General features: G+C 44.5%; 1 protein-coding gene across 1 annotated transcript in view; it reads right to left on the bottom strand.

Annotated features, from left to right (window-relative positions):
• Positions 1-7,380: 7,380 nt before the first annotated feature.
• Positions 7,381-18,140, bottom strand: part of jus (EB domain-containing julius seizure protein) — a 159,700-nt gene continuing 148,940 nt past the window's right edge. Inside the window, exon 7 of the mRNA XM_089549972.1 lies at positions 7,381-16,564. Coding sequence (XP_089406098.1) covers positions 16,457-16,564 — 108 coding nt within the window. The 3' untranslated portion in view covers positions 7,381-16,456. The remainder of the gene's footprint in view (positions 16,565-18,140) is intronic.

Here is an 18,140-nt window from a genome sequence, read left to right as displayed (position 1 = left end):
GTGTCAGGTGAAATTGCTGTGAGGTTTAGTTAATGGTTCTCTTTGTCAGGTTTCTATTTATCTAACCGCAAGAGTGGTCTGAACGCAGCACACAATGTGATAAGGGCGGTAACTCGTTCATAAGGCTTACGCCCAGCCATACCCAATGAGTCGGTTGAGCGGCAACATTGCGATATGAGTTAACTTAAACGCTTCTAATTAAAGAGGTTTTTGTTGTGATATGGGGTGAGACGCGAAGCGGTACTCCAAAAAAAAAACAGCTTAGCGCTCGCACGGCGCGTGTAACCAAAATTTATTCGCGCTCGAGTTCACTGCAAAGGGCCCAAACAGGCGATGTACGATAAAGACAAAAGAAAAGCGGCTTTTAAGTTTGCTCAAGTGATCGTGCAAATAAAACAGACAATTCTGGAAGCAGCCTTAACAACGTAACTTGCTTAAGCGCCTCTTTAAAATCAATAAGGAACTTGACAAATTGCGTGCCATTACAGCGCCTTATTCGTACTACTCCAGCGTGGCCCCTTCCCTTCCGTTTTCGGGTTTCCCTTCTTCCGCTCGGTTTCGCCATTAATGAGTTTTCGCTTAGTCTGCTGCCGTACGTTCAAATTTCTGCCCAGCGCACGGGATGTCCTGCGGCGATCCCATTATCCGGAAGGGAATCGAGGCGCTCTCTCCGCCCGATCGTCCGGCAGCGCCTGCGATACAAGTGCGCACAGACACACTCCCGTGTACGACGCTTTCAAACTATCGTGCGTGATGGCAAGGCCTTCGCCATTATCGGAGCTTCCCCGCCATGCGTCCTCCCACTGCCTTTCCCCTGGCTCCACACCAGGAGGTCCCCGTCGGCGGGGCGAAGTAATTGGCTGTCCTCCGAAGAAGCGCGAAGCCGCCGTCGTCGCCGGACTAGGGGTTGCTGGGGCGACGAATTTTGGGCCCCTTCGCCGCCGCGCCTCCGTTGTCATTAAGATAGACCCGTCGCCTTTCCCTTCTCTCTCCTTCGGATAGATCTCGTTATTCATCATCGCGGTGCCAGAAGGAACGGGCGAGCCATGGGCACGAGCGCTGAGCGTTGAGAGATAAAGGAGGGTGGGCAGCGAGACGAGGAGAGGAAAGACTGGGGGATACGGGCACTGAGACTACTGGGAGTCGATCGTGTCCTGTGTCAACATCGACTTGCACACGGCAGTAATGAATTTGCATGAGCCGCCGTCTCTCCGCTCCGAATAAATAAGGCGCACTGCTGTCTTGCCGGTCGCCCAGGGTGAGGCCCGTCTCTTTTCGGGCTTTGTGCAGATTCTTTACCCGAATCTCGCCGCGTGCTCAAGAAAGCTGTGAGGACGGAGAAGAGGAAGGCAATGAAAAAATGGAGAAAGTGAAATCAAAGAAAGGAGAGGAAAAAGCGAGAGTCCGGATGGAGTTTCGGAGACAACACTTGCTCAGTATCGTGTACCTGGGCTAGAACACAGTGAGCTTCCTGCTACGAGCCTCCACGCGTGACAGATACTGTTCGGCGCGGACTTCGCTAACAGGCGTCCATTACTTTGTATCTTTTAAATCCCTATAGTCTTCAAGACTGGTTTCTTTCTCATCATGAAATGGACGCTTCTCTGGTAAGGTTCAGATATTCACACGAGTTTACTGAGACAGGACGGTTTGTCATTGTTGCAAGGTGTTTACAGCGAATGGGCTGACAGAGGAAGGTATCCACCTTTTACCCCACAGAAGTCATGCAGAAGCTACTCGCCGGTTACTAGACGTTTGGAAGCGTCAAATCCGGTGTCTCAACCAGACCAGGCCGACAGCGGTATTTCGACTATTTTTAAGCCGAAACTTCTCTCAGTCGAGACATTATTAAAACTATTTTTGTAATCCCTTTCAAGCAAAACTTGTAGCGCTGTTTTCTTTCCTTACTCGTCGCAGCTGTCGAGGGATATCTTCCTTCCTGTATAATGCGCTGTACACAAAAAATGATTACAAAGGGTCTTTTTCTACCTTGCTGAACAGAGCTAACTTCGTTTCAACTAAGTACACACTTTTCAGCCTTCCAGCCGTCTTTCAGCTCGTGTTTTCACATTGCATCAAAGCTCAACGAAGCTGAAAAGAACTCTAATAGGAGAACTTAATTATAACCTCATAGTTGTACGACGTGCAATCTGAGCTTTCATTTAAATTATTTACTGTGACATTCGAAAGCGTGGTATACTGCCTTAAGCAGATGATGGGCGATTTGCTGTTTCTTATGTTGCTTTGAGCTATGGGCTACTCATCTTCTCTGACCTCGGCTTGGTGTTGTCTGCATTACACTTTCCTCATATCGAACAGCAAATCTTCGCTCAGTTATGTTGCGTGACAATTGCTCGTCTGAATAACTTCTTGTATTCCGATTACGGCGAAGAGCTTTCTCAGTGACTCGCACGAAACTGATAAGGAACTGCATATCCCGGAGTGCGAACGTTTTACTAGCATCTCGGGATGAGAACACGGCTTATATTTTTTCCATTCCTCACGTGGATGGCAGATGAATTATGGCCTCTCACATTCTTGTATCTGAAAGGAAAAGTAAAGGCTAAAACTTTTCGCAAAATTAGATTATCGCACATCACATGATTTTGAAAACAAGAAAGACAAGAATAAATAAATGCGAGCAGAAGCGTGCCATTTTCAAGATCCTTCAAGTATGAAGACCACGAGGAGGGAGTTGACGAACGCCATCGAATCACGCAATACCCCGATCGCTGAGGAGTGGTCACGCGAGCATGCCAGCACGCCTTCTTATACCGACATCGCGGAGAGCCATTTTCGCGAGCGTCGACGGTTTCCCTCAATGGAGGCGTCTTTTTTTAGCCTATCCGGTCGCAAAGCACGAGGACTCAGTGCTCTCGGTTGGGACGGCCCTAACACCGTAATAGTTTTGGCCAGCCGCTGTTGCGACACAAGTGCAAGAAAATTGGTGCTGATAGGCGGGGTTATTAAACAATAAGTTGGACTGGATCAAAAGTGCAACAGTATAGTAACAATGTAGCAACATTTGTTCCCCCAGTGCATGTCACTTGACTACAAGTGCTACGCCACAGGGCGTATTCATCCGCAGACACAAAAGCAAGGTTGATAGAAACTGGCTGAACATCGGCTTTCTTTGCAAATTTTCATGCGGGGATGACGCTTGCTGGGGTAACAAAGCAGGTACGAAACGCTGACCAAACAAAAGAAAGTGAATTTAATTGGTGAAACAACGTATAGAGTTAACCAAAATTATGCAGGCCACTTGACTCTGTCGGACTGTCTGTCGGGTCATTTACAATTTTACATATGTCGGGCCAGTAGTGAGGCAATACTGGCGCTGACCACGCCACTGAAAGGATTACAGAGAGACGGGAATTTTTTTTTACCACTCCCTGTATATTTTGCACGGTCAGACCGCTTTCGAGAGGTCGCTGTAGTCGCTGGCACAATGATTACTTTTGACAAAGACTATATTTCTCGCGGAGGAACAGTAATGCTCCAGTCCGAACACCCTCAAAATTCAGCGCTTGGGAGATGGTATACAGAGTGAAAAAAATCTTAGGGTGGTTAGGATTGTGTTACGCCAATGTTTAATCGTTAACAGTTGTGTCAGAGCAAGGAAAGAAGCGGAGCGCCGGTCCGGGAGGCGCTTGTACCCAACCTTGTCCGGCGGTGGGTTTCGAACCAACCACCTCCCTCAGCCAAGGTGGGCACACAAGACACTAGGCCACCCGTTGACTCCCGCCATCTCTCTCTCTTCACGCCCCCACTTTTCCTCTCTTTCATCTCACCCCTAAAGTGAAAAGGGGATTTCCCTCTCTCCAAATTTCCACTTTTGGCACCCCAGTCTCTCTTCCTCTTCTACTTCCACTTCCCCTCTCTCTATTCTTTGGTAAATGTGGCGTGGGAGATGTTCTCCTCTCCACTTTTCCATCTGCCAACCGAGGCAGGTGGCATGTGACACTGCAGACGCCGAAATTGAGGAAATAGTTAATAAAAGCTAACGTTTTAAAGGTTCAAAGTGTTCAGACTAAGAATAATGTGCTTGCATTACGGCACGTGCACAGTAGGCAAGCAAGGTACCGCATAGTATAAGGAAATGAAGTGCGCGCCGCGAAGAATACCGAAAGAAGATAGCTTAATGCTAACAGTTCCAATGCATTAAGGACAATACGCATTCAATTATTAACATCACAACTTGTAAATTTCACACTTTCAGGCACCACTAAAACACCTCCTCTTTTAGAACTTCGAAATGCATGATGCTGATTCTCAGGGCTGCCATGACTGAGCGGTGAATAAATATTAATAGACTTTTTTTCAGATGAAAATGAGGTGGCAATGAGCATGATAATTGTAATAATACTAGTTAGTGGGTGTAGTTTCAATTGTTAAGTAGGTGTTTCCAAACGACAGACTGAAGCCAACCGGCAGTGTTCGGCATGAAGATATGAACAAGCCGAACAGACGCAGTCCGGAGCGCGCACCGGGCGAAAGTTGGTATCTGTGATCGAAAGCATGGCATAGCCTATGCTTGAGACGAAGGTCTGAAATCTGAGGAGACGCAAGCGAAGAATTCTGTTAGTGGCGCACTGCACACAGGGACACCTACATCTCAAATACTGCATTAACAAGAAAGCGGCTGTCGCATCACACCGGAAAAGCCTCGAAGTCTTGTTGCAGATGTGTTGGAGCACGGTGATTGAAAAAAACGTTGAGCCTCTGCTGAGAGGGCTCAAGAGGGCGAGAAAATAGAAGATAGTCATGTAGTGGGTGGAAACAATAAATTTTAATCTAGAAATCGCTAACATCTTCACTTCCCGGGCCTTCCTAGGAGCCACGGCACATCGCTCCTCATTTGGTCCCCATATATCAGCCTGACACAAATTGGTAAAATTTGCGCGGCGCACTATACTACTTTTGCCAAGGGATATCCATGAGACTGTTATACAGTATTAAACTGTGAGTACCTTCATTTAGCCGCACGCCGTAGGCAATGTCCGTGATATTTCAATTCACAGCAAACTTCTGCTCTGAACGAGCTCGCCAAACATTTAGGTATTCAGTCACCAGAAAGATGCATCCGTCTACCCAAAGAACTAGCTGGTTAACGACCTTCACAGCAGAGCAGCACAGCAGGTCGTTCTGAAGCGCTGGTAGATGGCAATCAGTATACGATAACGGTATCGATGATAACGGCCTTTGCGTAATACTTTTGAACAAAGAACCCAAAATGCTCTGAAAAAACGCCTTCCTAAAAAAGAATCTAGAAACTCGAAATTATAGCCAGTCAGGATAAAATGGCATAAGAAGATATTACAAGATGCGCGATGCAGACTTGCGTATTGTGCACAGGACCGGCAATTGCTGACAGGTCCAGCGCACTAACGTTTAACATTTAGACTGACATTTCTTTGAAACTGTGCGCGTAACAACATTTCCGGAAGGCTTTTAGCCAGCTTTGTAAAGTGGTAGGAACCGGTAATTTGCCTGTCATCGAAACGAAGCGAAGCCGTTTCACTCGCTGCTGCCTTAGTGAGCAAGTCAAAGACAGAATCCATATCGTATATCATCGGTAAAGCTCCGTGTATAAAGAGGGCCAATTCTGAAAGTGCTTTTGTCTGAACTTGCCTATCATCTGTCAAAAAACAGGCTTCTGCTGCCAAAGCAACGTGCAAGTCATGGAGAGTGAAGGAAAAGAGTGCAAAGCATCGTTCCACTAATACTTGTTCTTCGCATTATCGTCGTCTCCCTTTAGGCGGGTTCAGAGTGGCTTATAAATTATTCACATTCTTCGTGCTTCGGTCGGCAAAAATATGCATTTTCAAGAGCACTCAGGAGATGCCCCTTCAATCTCCTTTTCAAATACTGAAAGGTCCATCTAGAACGTGATTATGCGTGTTCGCTCGCTTTTACAGGAAATAACTCCAAAATATCCTGTCTAGAGTGCTCAAGGCGGAACGAAAAGTGCTTTACGCCCCGTCAGATATGTTACCAATGATTGCAGGGCCACAGAACTTGCTCTCAAAATGCTTGAACTCACCGCCGCACAAAGGCAAAATAGGACTGTTTGCAATACCTCCGCCGGTAGGCTGTCTGTGAGCTCAACTTCGCGTATCATACATTTGCATGCTCCCTTAACAAAGAAGATGATTATTTGAAACATGTAGGTAACATAAGAAGGTTCTCGCACAGCTTCCGCCCTCCCCGTTCGAGCACGTCCCACGTGACATTGTCAGTAACACAAGAAATACAGGACTTACTACGGCCGCCGCTATGGGCGAGGGTGGCGCTGGTGAATACTCTCAAAGTTAAATTACACGCACGATATAAATTTCCACGAAAGCAGAAAATTGGACCGCTGCCGCCATAGCTCACTTGATAGTGCACAGGACACGGATGCCACTGGCGGCATGTGGTTGTCTTTTTTCTGCTTTCTAATCAATTATCTTTAAGAAGTAAAATTGGCACGCTATTATTTTGCAACTAATCAGGAGCACTAATGAAAAAAAAAACATTCTATTGTGCTCTTTCGTTTCGCTGAGTGTGGGTTCCCTTCATATGTTTGCGCTGATCATGTCCATTGAAAAAACTAAACCGGTGCCTATGCAGTGACATCATTTAAACACATCACACAGCTTTCGTTTCGTCTTGCTTCAAAATTTGCTCATAATCACTAAGCGCCGCTAATGCTCATGTCTTGTTGTGGTTGCGGGTTTGACCTTCTTGCCAGGTCAAATTTCATCTTTGGCTACGACGACTGAAAAAATAGCTGGGCACCTTCGAACTTCTTCACCTGCTTAATTTCACTTTCTTTTAAGACTAGCTGTAAGTATGCCATGCATACAACTGTCATTTCCTTTGTCAATTACCAGCAGTTATGTTTCCACTCCTGCTGTCTGCTGTAGCATTAATGCCAAGGGCCATAAATGGTATGCGATAATTGAAATGGCCGCTACGGTGGCTCGGCTGCTGGCCCGCAAGACGTGGGTTCGATTCAGGCCGCTGCGGCCGAATCTTGATGAAGGCGAAATTCTGGAGGCGTGTGTATTCTGCGATTTCAGTGCACGTTAAAGAACCCTAGGTGGTCGAAATTTCCAGAGCCCTTCACTACGGCGTTCCCCATAGCCTGAGTTGCGTTGGGACGTTGTGGGGCACCATACCACAATTGGCATGCAGAAACGTGAACATTCGCATCCACTTCCGAAGTACCCGCGTTGTGTTTCTTGTGTCTCCTGTCGTATAGCTTTCAGCTTACGAACATGAAACGTAGCTGCACATGTTCTCCATGTGGATTGCGTGGACTTGGTCCGCGCATGGTGGCCTGGAGCGCTCTGGAAGCATGTTCCTCAGTGGCCACAGTGAGGAGAGAACAAAGGGTTGGGTATCAGGTAAGAAAAAAAGGAATCAGTCTCTTTAATGTCATGAAGGCGTGAGATGTACATAGTATCAGTAATTGTAGAGTGTTCACCGTACTTCCGCGATGGTGCAAAAGGAGCTGTATCAAAAATGGGAGAAAATCCTCAATAGCTAACACAAACGAGGCTCTCTAACAACGAACTGGCCATTTTATATATGTGCACGTTTTTTTTTTTTTCAGCGGACGCAACACACTGCTAAGAGGCACGGTTTCTACACACACAACAAAACTTAGGTTCCCGAACACACATAAATCGTAAAAGATAATACAAAGATACAAAACAAAATTATGAATCTTGATTGCTTTTCGAGACACGTAAAAACAAATATTTTGCCTTGGTAATAAAATGCAATAGCCGCTCTTTTAGTTGATAATGGAAAAGGCCACTAGACAGGTAGCCAATTTAACGAATTTATTTCTGCATCTTTTCTTCAGTGCCGACATTTTATAGTTAACTGTATGCAGAACAAGATCAGTGATTAATACAGTATTTGACTTCACTAACTGACGCCTTCTATAAGGTTTTGCCGCCTTTACGGGGGCCTTCAGTAGACTGAAATGTGTTCTTTTTTATGAATGCTAAAATTTTATATATTTATTATATAATATAATACGTATTATATATTGTATTTTTCATATGAAACAGGCTCAATGTTTGTATGAACAAAAAAATTACCATCTCCTCCTCCATTACTCAAACGTTACATGTATTTTGATATTAAAACTATGGTAATGTTTGAATTGCAGCAGCCTCTTTGTTTACTGCTTACACAATTAGCATTCTCGAAAGTCTGGAAGCTACTAATGCATTTCGTGCGCTGTCTTGATAAAGCATGATACTGAGCGTTCAAGGTGTTCGCAAGCTTCCGCCAATATGCTCTGAGGCGTTGAGTACGCTTTGTATAGCCTTCCATTGCTTGCCTGTAAAGAGCTCACGAAATGGCAACTCAATCCTCACTTCGGTTTATCGCAGTGTTTCTTTCAGTCTCTTTTAACAACTTTCCCCACTACGCATAAAGAAGAAAACGCATCGCTTGGCTACGCTTAGTGAACGAAGAATCATGTCTTAATGATTTTGTGAGAACGTCATTGAAGACTTCGTATGGCAAAAGCAAATTTTAAGATAGGACGTGCGGGCGAGCTACATTTTTCGAAGTCGGTTCTAGCGTTTTGGCTTGGTCTTCGCAAGATTATCTAGCGTGTTAGCGAAATGTGTGCTCCCGGGTTCACTGTATTAGGGATTAAATTTGATTACATCTTCCACTATATGTGCAGTGCATAACAGCGTACCTAAAAGATATTGCCCCACCCCAACACTGCTAAAGTCTACTGTCAAAGGACATCCTTCATTCCATAAACTAGTGCTTGCTTTACGACAGGGGTTTGACGCTTTGCTGGTCGTGCTCTTGAAGCAAATTGCTTTTAGACATGTTAGAAAGGAACATCAAATACTAAGGGCTCTAGTTAACCTAAGGTTGAGCCCCAGGCATGGTTTACTACTTGCTTCTCTAAAACGTATACCCTGGCTCACTTTGCAGGCGTGAAGCATAGCCGTAAGTTGGAAAATGGTCATGCTGCTACGCATTTGTAGTGGGTGGGCTATAACTGCACGCAATGAATACATATTTTTCCAGCATCTCCTCCACTGTTTGTAGCGAAATTTGAAAACTTGTGTGGCAGAGACAATATATTTTTCTGCCATGAAGCAAGGTCCATCGCCATTAGGTTTGATTGGTACGGGTCCGCGATGCGTACGACAGCATAACGAAACATGAGAACATATCGAAGAGTAGTCGACACAGTAAACGTGTCTCGTCTTCACTCTGTTTTTGTGTACCGTTGCACCATTGTACATATCAGGATATGAAGGTCGTCATTTGCTATGCTCTCATGAAAAACTGAAGCGAAATTTATAATAGGATAATCCAGCTAGCACACTATTAACAAGCGCGAACTGCTCCGTGCGATGGCCATCATGATAATTTCGATTTCCAGAAGAAAACCTTGACTGAAAATGGATGTTCCAGTGCATTAACGTAATACTCTAAGCTTGTTTTGATTTAACCGAGGTGCTGAAGGTACGTCATATAGAACAAGCCTTATATTTTCAGTATTGCGCCTAATAATAGAATGTGCTCTTCAGAAAGCCGTATTTCTAGCTTTTGCCAGCTGGTACATTGTGGATATCTGTAAGTGCATTTGCAGGAAGAGAGTAAAGTGTGCTTTGAATATTCAATAAATGTATATCAAATGATCCCGAAAATTCACTGTCACAGAACTTCACTCTCGAGCTGCCTTTTAGAGGAAGTTCGTTCACTAATCTACGTTCTGCATGAGAAGTAGTGAGGATGCAAAAGGTGTTAAAGGTATTAGAGTTATTTATATTTATATACACTCAGTTAGAGTTGGGTATTTACATAAAGGTTTTTAAAGGAAAACATGCCCTAGATATTTGCCTATTTGAAGACATTTCAAGTAACAACGAGTTCTCTAGTGTCTACAGTGCAGAACTCGAATAGGCAAGCGATTTAACATTAGCTGCACATATATTTATGTTAGCGGCACTAAGAATAACTCTGGTCGTGTTGGCCACAAGTCTCTAACAGAGTAAAAATTCGACCCCTTCGCGTAGAATTTTTGAGATTTTTCCTGTTCACGCTGTGTTTTCTGTTCGGTCAATGAAAATGATAACTTTCTAAGGCTTTGACACACATCATTTGTGATAAACATAAACATAAACAAGACAGTTGAGTGCTTGTACACGCTTTGCCTTCATGACAAGCCACATCTTTTTCTTGTTTACAATGCGACCTACTTTTACCCAGTTCCTGCTGCACTAAACTTCAAAAGAGCGCTAAATTAACGTTTAGTTAGCGTCTTTCTTTCAACGTTTCGCATGTTTCTCTTACATAATATAATTACCTTCGCCCGCGCAGCTTAAATTACGGAGTCGCATATCTTGCTAGTGCTCCCATTGATTCAAAGAAGTGCAGAGCAATATCAGCTAACCTCACGCGAGACGGAACATGCATCCACTAAACATGACATCGTTGATGTCTAAACGCGTGTTTGGAGCAACCGAAACGACTAATCATGGGGACACCTGCCTGCCATCTGCCCCTTGTGATATTGACCGGCAGAAAGTCGCCAGCCATTAAGTATTCCTAACCATACTAGGAAACGGTTTTGCTCACTGTAAGCTTTTCGTACTGAAGTTTCTGAAACAGTTAGAAGCAGAAGACTGGGAGTGGTCGCGCTCTCAGTAATTTTTTTTTTCTGACATCCACGCTTCACTCGAAGCTCGCGATACTGCGACACTTCTTTCATTTCCGCAAGCTTTTCTTTAGGCGAGAATACGAAGCAGCTCCATATCTAATTATTTCTATGGCAATCGTCTCGTTTTACTTTTTGTGACCAAAAGTTACAAACCACAAATTCACACTTGTACATGACATGATGACCCGAAACCGCTTTTCACTACTAAAAGCAATGTCACATAAACTATCCCAGGTTGCAATTCTGACTCACGACTGTAGCGTTTTTTCTGACTCCCTCATTACAGCATCGAGAACCCACAGCGCTCCGTTCTGCTTTGTGTGAAACCGGACATGTTGAAGCTAGCCTGGGATATAGGTCAGTATACGTTAAAGAAATCATGACTAATACCTCTAACAAATTTTGTACCCGCGCGCGTATGGCTTGAATGTGCTCGCTCCTTTCAACTGAGTGGATCGAAATTTTTTTTTCAGTGTTATGCCTATTTTCTGCTTAGTTTTCGGCAGTAACCAAGTAACTTGCCGGAGAAAAACCTTTGCTAAAATTAGTTTTTATGCAGTGCCTCGTCGGTGAAACAAGTCGATGTAAAGCTACGCACGCCAACAGCAAAGCGGCCAAATGCAAAAACGTGATGTACTGCCGTGCGCTGTTTTGCTCATATTATTAGCTTCCTAACAGTGAAACTTGCTAGCAGTGCTGCCAGAAGTTCCGATCGGTAAGGTGAGAACAATGCTGGTCATATTAACCGATAAATACAGAGTAGTTGAAAAAATAACTAAGGAATACTACAGTGACTACATTAAAAGAAAAGCTCAGTTAGCGAGCATAAAAAAGTGAAGAGAGAACAGCCTGTTTGCCGATACAAAGCGTTTGATTTTAGCCTTCACGCCACGATCGTGTTTCCGGACGCGACGAGTGAACAACGCGACTCATGAGCAGTCGATGGGCGCTCTTCAGGCGTGGCGGCCTGTCGTTAAACCCAGTTAACCGGGTGGTATAGACGTGTCTATCGGTCGATGATAATATGCACAGAAATTCTCTGGTGACAGCGTTTTAAAGAAACCGTGTTGCCGTGCACGCAACAAGCACTCGGTAGCACGTAGCCGTTCATATGAGGCATGAATCTCATTTCAGCACGTTCGCACCAAACGCACCCTTTTTGACATGTATGCTACTGCTAACACTTGGCAAATACGAAGAGCTGGCACATGATGCTCTAGAGTGCTGTAAAGACCGATATCTCATGTGTGTTTAATTAAGGGTCACAGGAAAGGACATTTGGTATACGCAGAACTGAGATAAATTTTTTCCTTGCTCCATTAAATTAAAATTGTGACGAGGTCCTTCGGTGCATTTTTTTTCTTATTGGTACAGCTACATAGCATCCTTTGTATGACCTCAATCTTGCCATGCACGTCTACCTGCTATCTTAAGAATGATATCATAACCGCCGGAATTGAAAAAAGCTGCACTAAAGTTCATATATAGAAATGATGCATAATACTCTTTGAAACAGTGCTACCTCATTTACATGGTGCAGATAATTGACGGAAAAAGTTACAACGTCCCTAGCCACTTATTTTCTTCGCTAAACAGTCGCCTGAGTACCCATGAAAATTGGGCCAATTGAAAAACTGCATCGATATAGTCGGGGAGCATCTCTTTAATGAACGAATTCTGTGCACTGCTTCGTTATGACGCCTGTAGGCTGAATCATTAATAGTCATTGAAAAACGCAATCACCGAATATAGTAATAATCACTAAAAAAACAACTTTCTATCAATAATGCATTTCACAGATATGTATGGCATCAGTTTTTGGCATGTTGGTTCAAAACTTTATGAATCGGAAGCATTTCGCAATGTTTTGCAGCCCGAAGCTTACTTTTTTCTTCCAAAATCAGGAGCACGCTGATGTGGCCCTTTATCTGCTACATGTCCTACTGCCCTCTGTGTCTTACTTAGATTTGCCTCTGAGCTTCAGTCAGACATGGACATTTAGTGGCGTTCTTGTAGACACTGTAAGCATAAGAACACGTGTCTTCCTGTAAACTGTCTTAAATTGAACAGCCACGTTCCGAAGACTGTAAACATATAGGAACAATAGCGCTTATCATTTTGTAGAAAATACGACTAAGATAACAGAATGACAGCTCTTACAGGAATACCGTCTTAGTCAGTGCTTTCTATGATTAACAACAACGAATATAGTAACACATAATGCACAGGGCGATGGAGTTGTGTGGAATCACTCCCGACACACAGGCATACATAACCACTGACCGGTTGTTACCAAGTTGAATGTCGGCTATGCGGAAAACAAAATATAGAGTACTCTCTTATCTACCTTTTCTTATATGTTACATTTTCATGGGGGAGTTGCTCGAGCGTAACGTAGCAGTCAACTTTTTTCATGCACACAAGGTAGAGAGCGTGGATGATTCTTGACGTCACATTTGTCACCGTTTAGTTCCCGTCTAAAGAAACACAATATGAAAATTTTGATTGCATGCCTTACGCCACACTATCCGACCACAAAATCGCTTTTTTTTTTTGCTACAGTGGACACATTATTTGTTTTTTTTCAACAATAACATACCATCATGCTGAAAACCACACCACCATAAGCTTCGTACCGAAGCATATAATGCTACTGAAACATAACAACCAACAAGCTTCTGCTCACATAACGGAGTGCTCAACGATGCCGCGAGCAGCGCTCGTAGAAAAATGGAACAGGGCAATATATATTAACAGTCGATTTAAAACAATTTCTTTCGGCAACGAAATCATATTCCTTTTCTTCTATGCAAGCATACTTGTACAAAGAAATGTTTTGTCCCAAAGCAGTTTTATGATACTTTTTTTTGCAAAGCGAGCATTAAATTATTTTAAATTACTTTTTTAAGTACTCAAAAGCCAAAATCATCAGTTTTAATTCTGCTGAAGACCATAAAACTTGTGTACAGGCTTACGCTTTATACTACAGCTTTCCTAAACCTACAACTCATTCGGCCTAACATACCCCTTAAGTATTCAATCGTTCCCGTTTGTTTCCCGCTTTCGTACACGAACGCTGCATATGTGTGTAAGTATATACCGCTACAGTACTGAATAAAGTTCTGTGATATGGGATACCTATTTAGAAAACAAGACCTGACTGCGCACGAGCGGCATTTTGAATATTGAACGGTTCTGGTTTAAGCATACAAACTGTATATTTTATACTATGTTTTATAGCCCCAAGGGCTCCAAAGTATTCTATTACTCAGCTTTTCTTTTTCGGGCATGATAATTTTCCCCATTTTAAGGTGACAGAAACCTTCAGTACTATTCACGGTACTGTCGTGCTTACTTGACCTTGTTTATCTGAGCTTGAAAAGATTGACCTTGAAAAGATTGAACTCATAATGTTACCAATGCACATTTCCTTCACAACATGATATACCGAAAGTGTGCTGTTATTGTCACTGAGGAACGTTCACTGCTTGAAAACTATTACTTGAACAGATCCTTTTCAGTACGTTTCTCAAGCAAATATGTAGAACAATTCTTCAAGCCTAGCCAACACGGTCGGGATTGTTAATAAATCGAAGAAATGTACCTACGGCAAGCCTGCAGGATGCATGCATACTGTTGATAAAAGAAAATCATGAACATTCAGTCCAAGGCATATGGTCGTCCTCTGCGTGTACCGATCTAGAAGAAGGAACGGTCTCAGCCTTTCATGATCGTTTAGGCGCTAGTGCAGCACAGTAGTGAGATATCAAGCTCGCTTTGCAAATATGTGCTCTGGTATAACAAAAAGTAAAAGTTATACCCGGCTTGCATGGGGAGAGCGAACATTAACATCGTTTAGCAAAGAAAGACGAGCTTTTGGGCAAATTGGTTTGCATCCTCGAACATAACTGAAGCGTAAAAGAACGTTCAAGCAAGAAGACACCTTATAGAGCGTTCTTCCTTGTTTTCTGTATATTCCTTTGTGAATGCTTTCTTTAGGGTGCAGTTAACCGGGACCATGTTTAGATTGCTCCTTTAAGTTCTAAATAAGTTTTCGCAGTAAGAAAGTAAATACAGCGCATAGAAAGGAACATGGTAATGAACATTTCACTCCTCTGGTTTTCTTTAGGGTAGCAGCATGATTACGCGTGTGGAGTCTTCGTCAGATGATGGAGCTCGGGGAGAGCAACGCATTCTGAGAAGGACTGCTCACAAACACTAGCATATCAAGTGGTCCAAGCATTTTCGAATGGGCGGTCAGAAGTGCAGAGAGTGTAGCTATGCCTGAATCGCACACGCACTCATACACACGGACGCACACACTCACACGCACTCGAGAAAAAAGAGGTGTACATCCTCACAGCTCGACAAGTTTCAAGTCCGTTAGAATTTAGCAGAACTCAAACATTTCCACAAAGCCACCGTTACTTTTTTTTGGCGCGCCCATGCGCAGAGCTGACAACGGCTAGAAAAACTCAAAACATGAATGCAAGCAGTTAGAGTAAAAGAAAGAGAAGAGCGACCCATAACGACACCATGCCCATGACACGAACCTGGAGATTCACTTCTTACAGGGGCGAGCAATATGGGAGAGAAGAAACTTTTTCACAACATTGGGAATTTTCTGGTTATTTCTTCACAAAATTTGGGAATCACTTTTGAATGTTATTCGTCAAGTAGAAAATATGCTATAAAACATAAAATAAACTGTGTTTGTCACTCATAATTATGAAGTAATCATTTAACAATTGCCCGAACCTTGTTCCGTCTCGTATTGCTCACGACTGTACTATATTGGTTGTTGAAGGCCAATGAGGAGCTTTGGCTCTGTGTTTAGTGCACAAGCTGCAACACAACTGCGTCTCGCTGAGCATGAGTATAGGAGCGCTGATGTTGGCTTTAAGTCCGCGATAGCATGCGCAGAGCAGCAAGCGCAGCCCAACGCCGCGCCTCAAGGGATTCACAACTCCAGCACTTCCGTAGCCTGTAGGGATGTAAAGCAGAATTAGGCCCGTGGTCAACGGGGCCAAAGCCGAAGCTGCCGAAGCTGCCAAAGCTACTGATTGGCTTCCGTAATATGAGGTTGTGGGTGGTAACATACCTTCTTTACTTTGTCTACGCTATACAGCGATAGTTGGTTAGCTGTTGCTCTCCAGTATCGAAATTCAAGCTAATTGATTATTTAGTATCGGGCCGCCTGGTGACACTGTAATAAGGGCTTGTCTGGCCGAGTTTTCATCTCCGATTGCGATCAGTGCTTAAAACTAAAGTCGACAAAAATTTTTGAATTGTGAAAAATGTTTAGAAAGTGAAGATTGGTAAGTTCTTAATTAGACAAAGACTCGTTCTACTAAAAGATCGGCCCACCTCCAACACGAATCCAAGAGCCGAAACATTGGCGAGGACAGCAGACGTGAAACAGGCAAAGTGCTATGGACTGCGCCACTGATCCAAAAATCTAGGATGTTGGTAATAATGAAAAAGATGCACCTTTTTTAGGACCAAGGTCAGTAATTCCTCAAAGGGCAACAATGGTGTTGTCGGTGGTCGCTCTTCTCGTACAGTGGCTCCCTACAGGTGTGTGTGTGTGTGCTGTGAGACGCGCTCTGCGTTTGGGCTGAGAGAAAGCACCGCGTGGCGGGTGGAAGAGAGGGAACGAGAGGCGGGCGGTCGGAACTGGGCGTCCGGCTGGGCGCCGCAAGGCTGCTGCTGCTGCTGCGGCTGACGCTGCTGTCCAGCTGGCAACGCTGGGCGGCGGGCTCACGCTTGCGCCGGCGGGGACGGGGACCGGCCACGGTTCACGATCACCTTGGGCGAGCCATTGTGGAGAGATTCGGCGGGCCCGTTGGCGAGGGTCTGGCCGCCATCCTGCGTTCCAAGAGAGAAGAGCAGACAAGTCGTAAAGAATCCCCCCCTTCATTCATGACGTCATGACCGGGTTGTGTAACTACACATCGTGGTTACCACATGAACTAGCCTTCCATTCCCAAGATTGCGCTCATTGCAACTAAGTTATGGGGTAATAAACGCCCTGAAATTATCGTGAACAAGTTCGCGTCCTTAGTTCAAATAATAAAATGGTGATGAACTGAAATAGATAGTGCAAAAATCTGGTAAGGCTGAACACCTGACCAAAGAGCCAGCCTACCTTCCAGTCGTCAGCAGCTGCGCTATGGCACCGACGGCGTGAAGTGGGTTTTATATTAATAGGGTTGCGTGTCCATGTCTCTGCTAGAGTTGTCGCTGCAGTCACGCACGCGTTGTACCCACCAGAACTTGGAGTTTAGACAGCAATACGTTTAATTAATTTGGCGCTTTGTGGGTACTGAACTGTAAGTCCTCTTCGTTTTCTTATTCCGTCACAACCGACGACCTATCAGGAAGCATTCACAAAGTAGAAAATCACGTGAAGCCAATGATAGAGCAGCCCAAGCGCCTGCCACCCGCCAATCATTCTACCCTGTTGAACAGCACAGTATGCTCCTCGCATTCCGTGAAGCCACTGGCGGAACTCAGCTTAAGGATGCGCAATGTTGTTACGGTGCGAGACCCACAGAGCTCTGCTTGCATAACTCGTTAGCAAAGATCGGTGTCTATCGAGACGGTTCAATCAGGATAGCCGCCAGATAGCGGCGGCCATTTAGAAACTACACTCACGTAAGTGGAACTGCGTGGCTGCCTAAGATTTTTTTTTATTATTTCTAGCGGAATAAGCGCTTTCTACGACAAAGGAAATAATCAGTGGGCATTTTATCCTACCTTGGAAACCCATATTTTATGCCGTTTTCTAAACAACACGCCTGACGCACATTAAGGCAAAAACAGCTGCGGGACACCAAATATCTAGCAGATGTAGACACCTGGAGTTTTATTTCTTTTCCAGATTCACTCTTTTTCCTGGCTACCGTCGCCTGCTACCGCCAGAGACGGCAGTGAGGGGATGAGCAAATGGCAATGTGCATCGCTGGCTTCGGCATGAAACAATTGTTCTAGTCACTTGCAAAGAGCCCAGGAATATTTAGAGCATATTTACGCTGCTTGAGGTACGCGCATAACAACGACGGCTCAATATCGTGACGCGTGACTGTCGCGGGAAATTAGCTGCACGAGAGATTTGCGCTGACGTTGCCCAACAAAGTGGTGCTGTCATATATGATCCAGTCGTAGGGTCGATATACGACACCCTAGAAGTCCCATAAAACAGGGAGCTTAAACCTGGTGCCGTATGGCGGCCAGCTAATAGGAGCTAAAAGGAGAAGAGGGGAAGGGTGGTCGGGAGAGGAGCGCAGTTGCCTCTCTCGGATGGTCGGACACATGCGCCATCAAGCGCCTACTCTAGTGACGGTGCTGGTGGAAAGCTGTGACGTGATAGCGGCTTATCCCGTGCCCCGTCACATGACTGCGTTTTATTCGTGTGCGACGGCGCATGCTCAAGTGCTCACTC

This window comes from Amblyomma mixtum, chromosome 6 (genome assembly GCF_055824585.1).
Source record: "Amblyomma mixtum isolate Tamu chromosome 6, ASM5582458v1, whole genome shotgun sequence".
In the NCBI taxonomy this organism is placed as follows: Eukaryota; Metazoa; Arthropoda; class Arachnida; order Ixodida; family Ixodidae; genus Amblyomma; species Amblyomma mixtum.
Note: the sequence above shows the minus strand (reverse complement) of the source record. Positions and strands in the feature narration are given on the sequence as shown.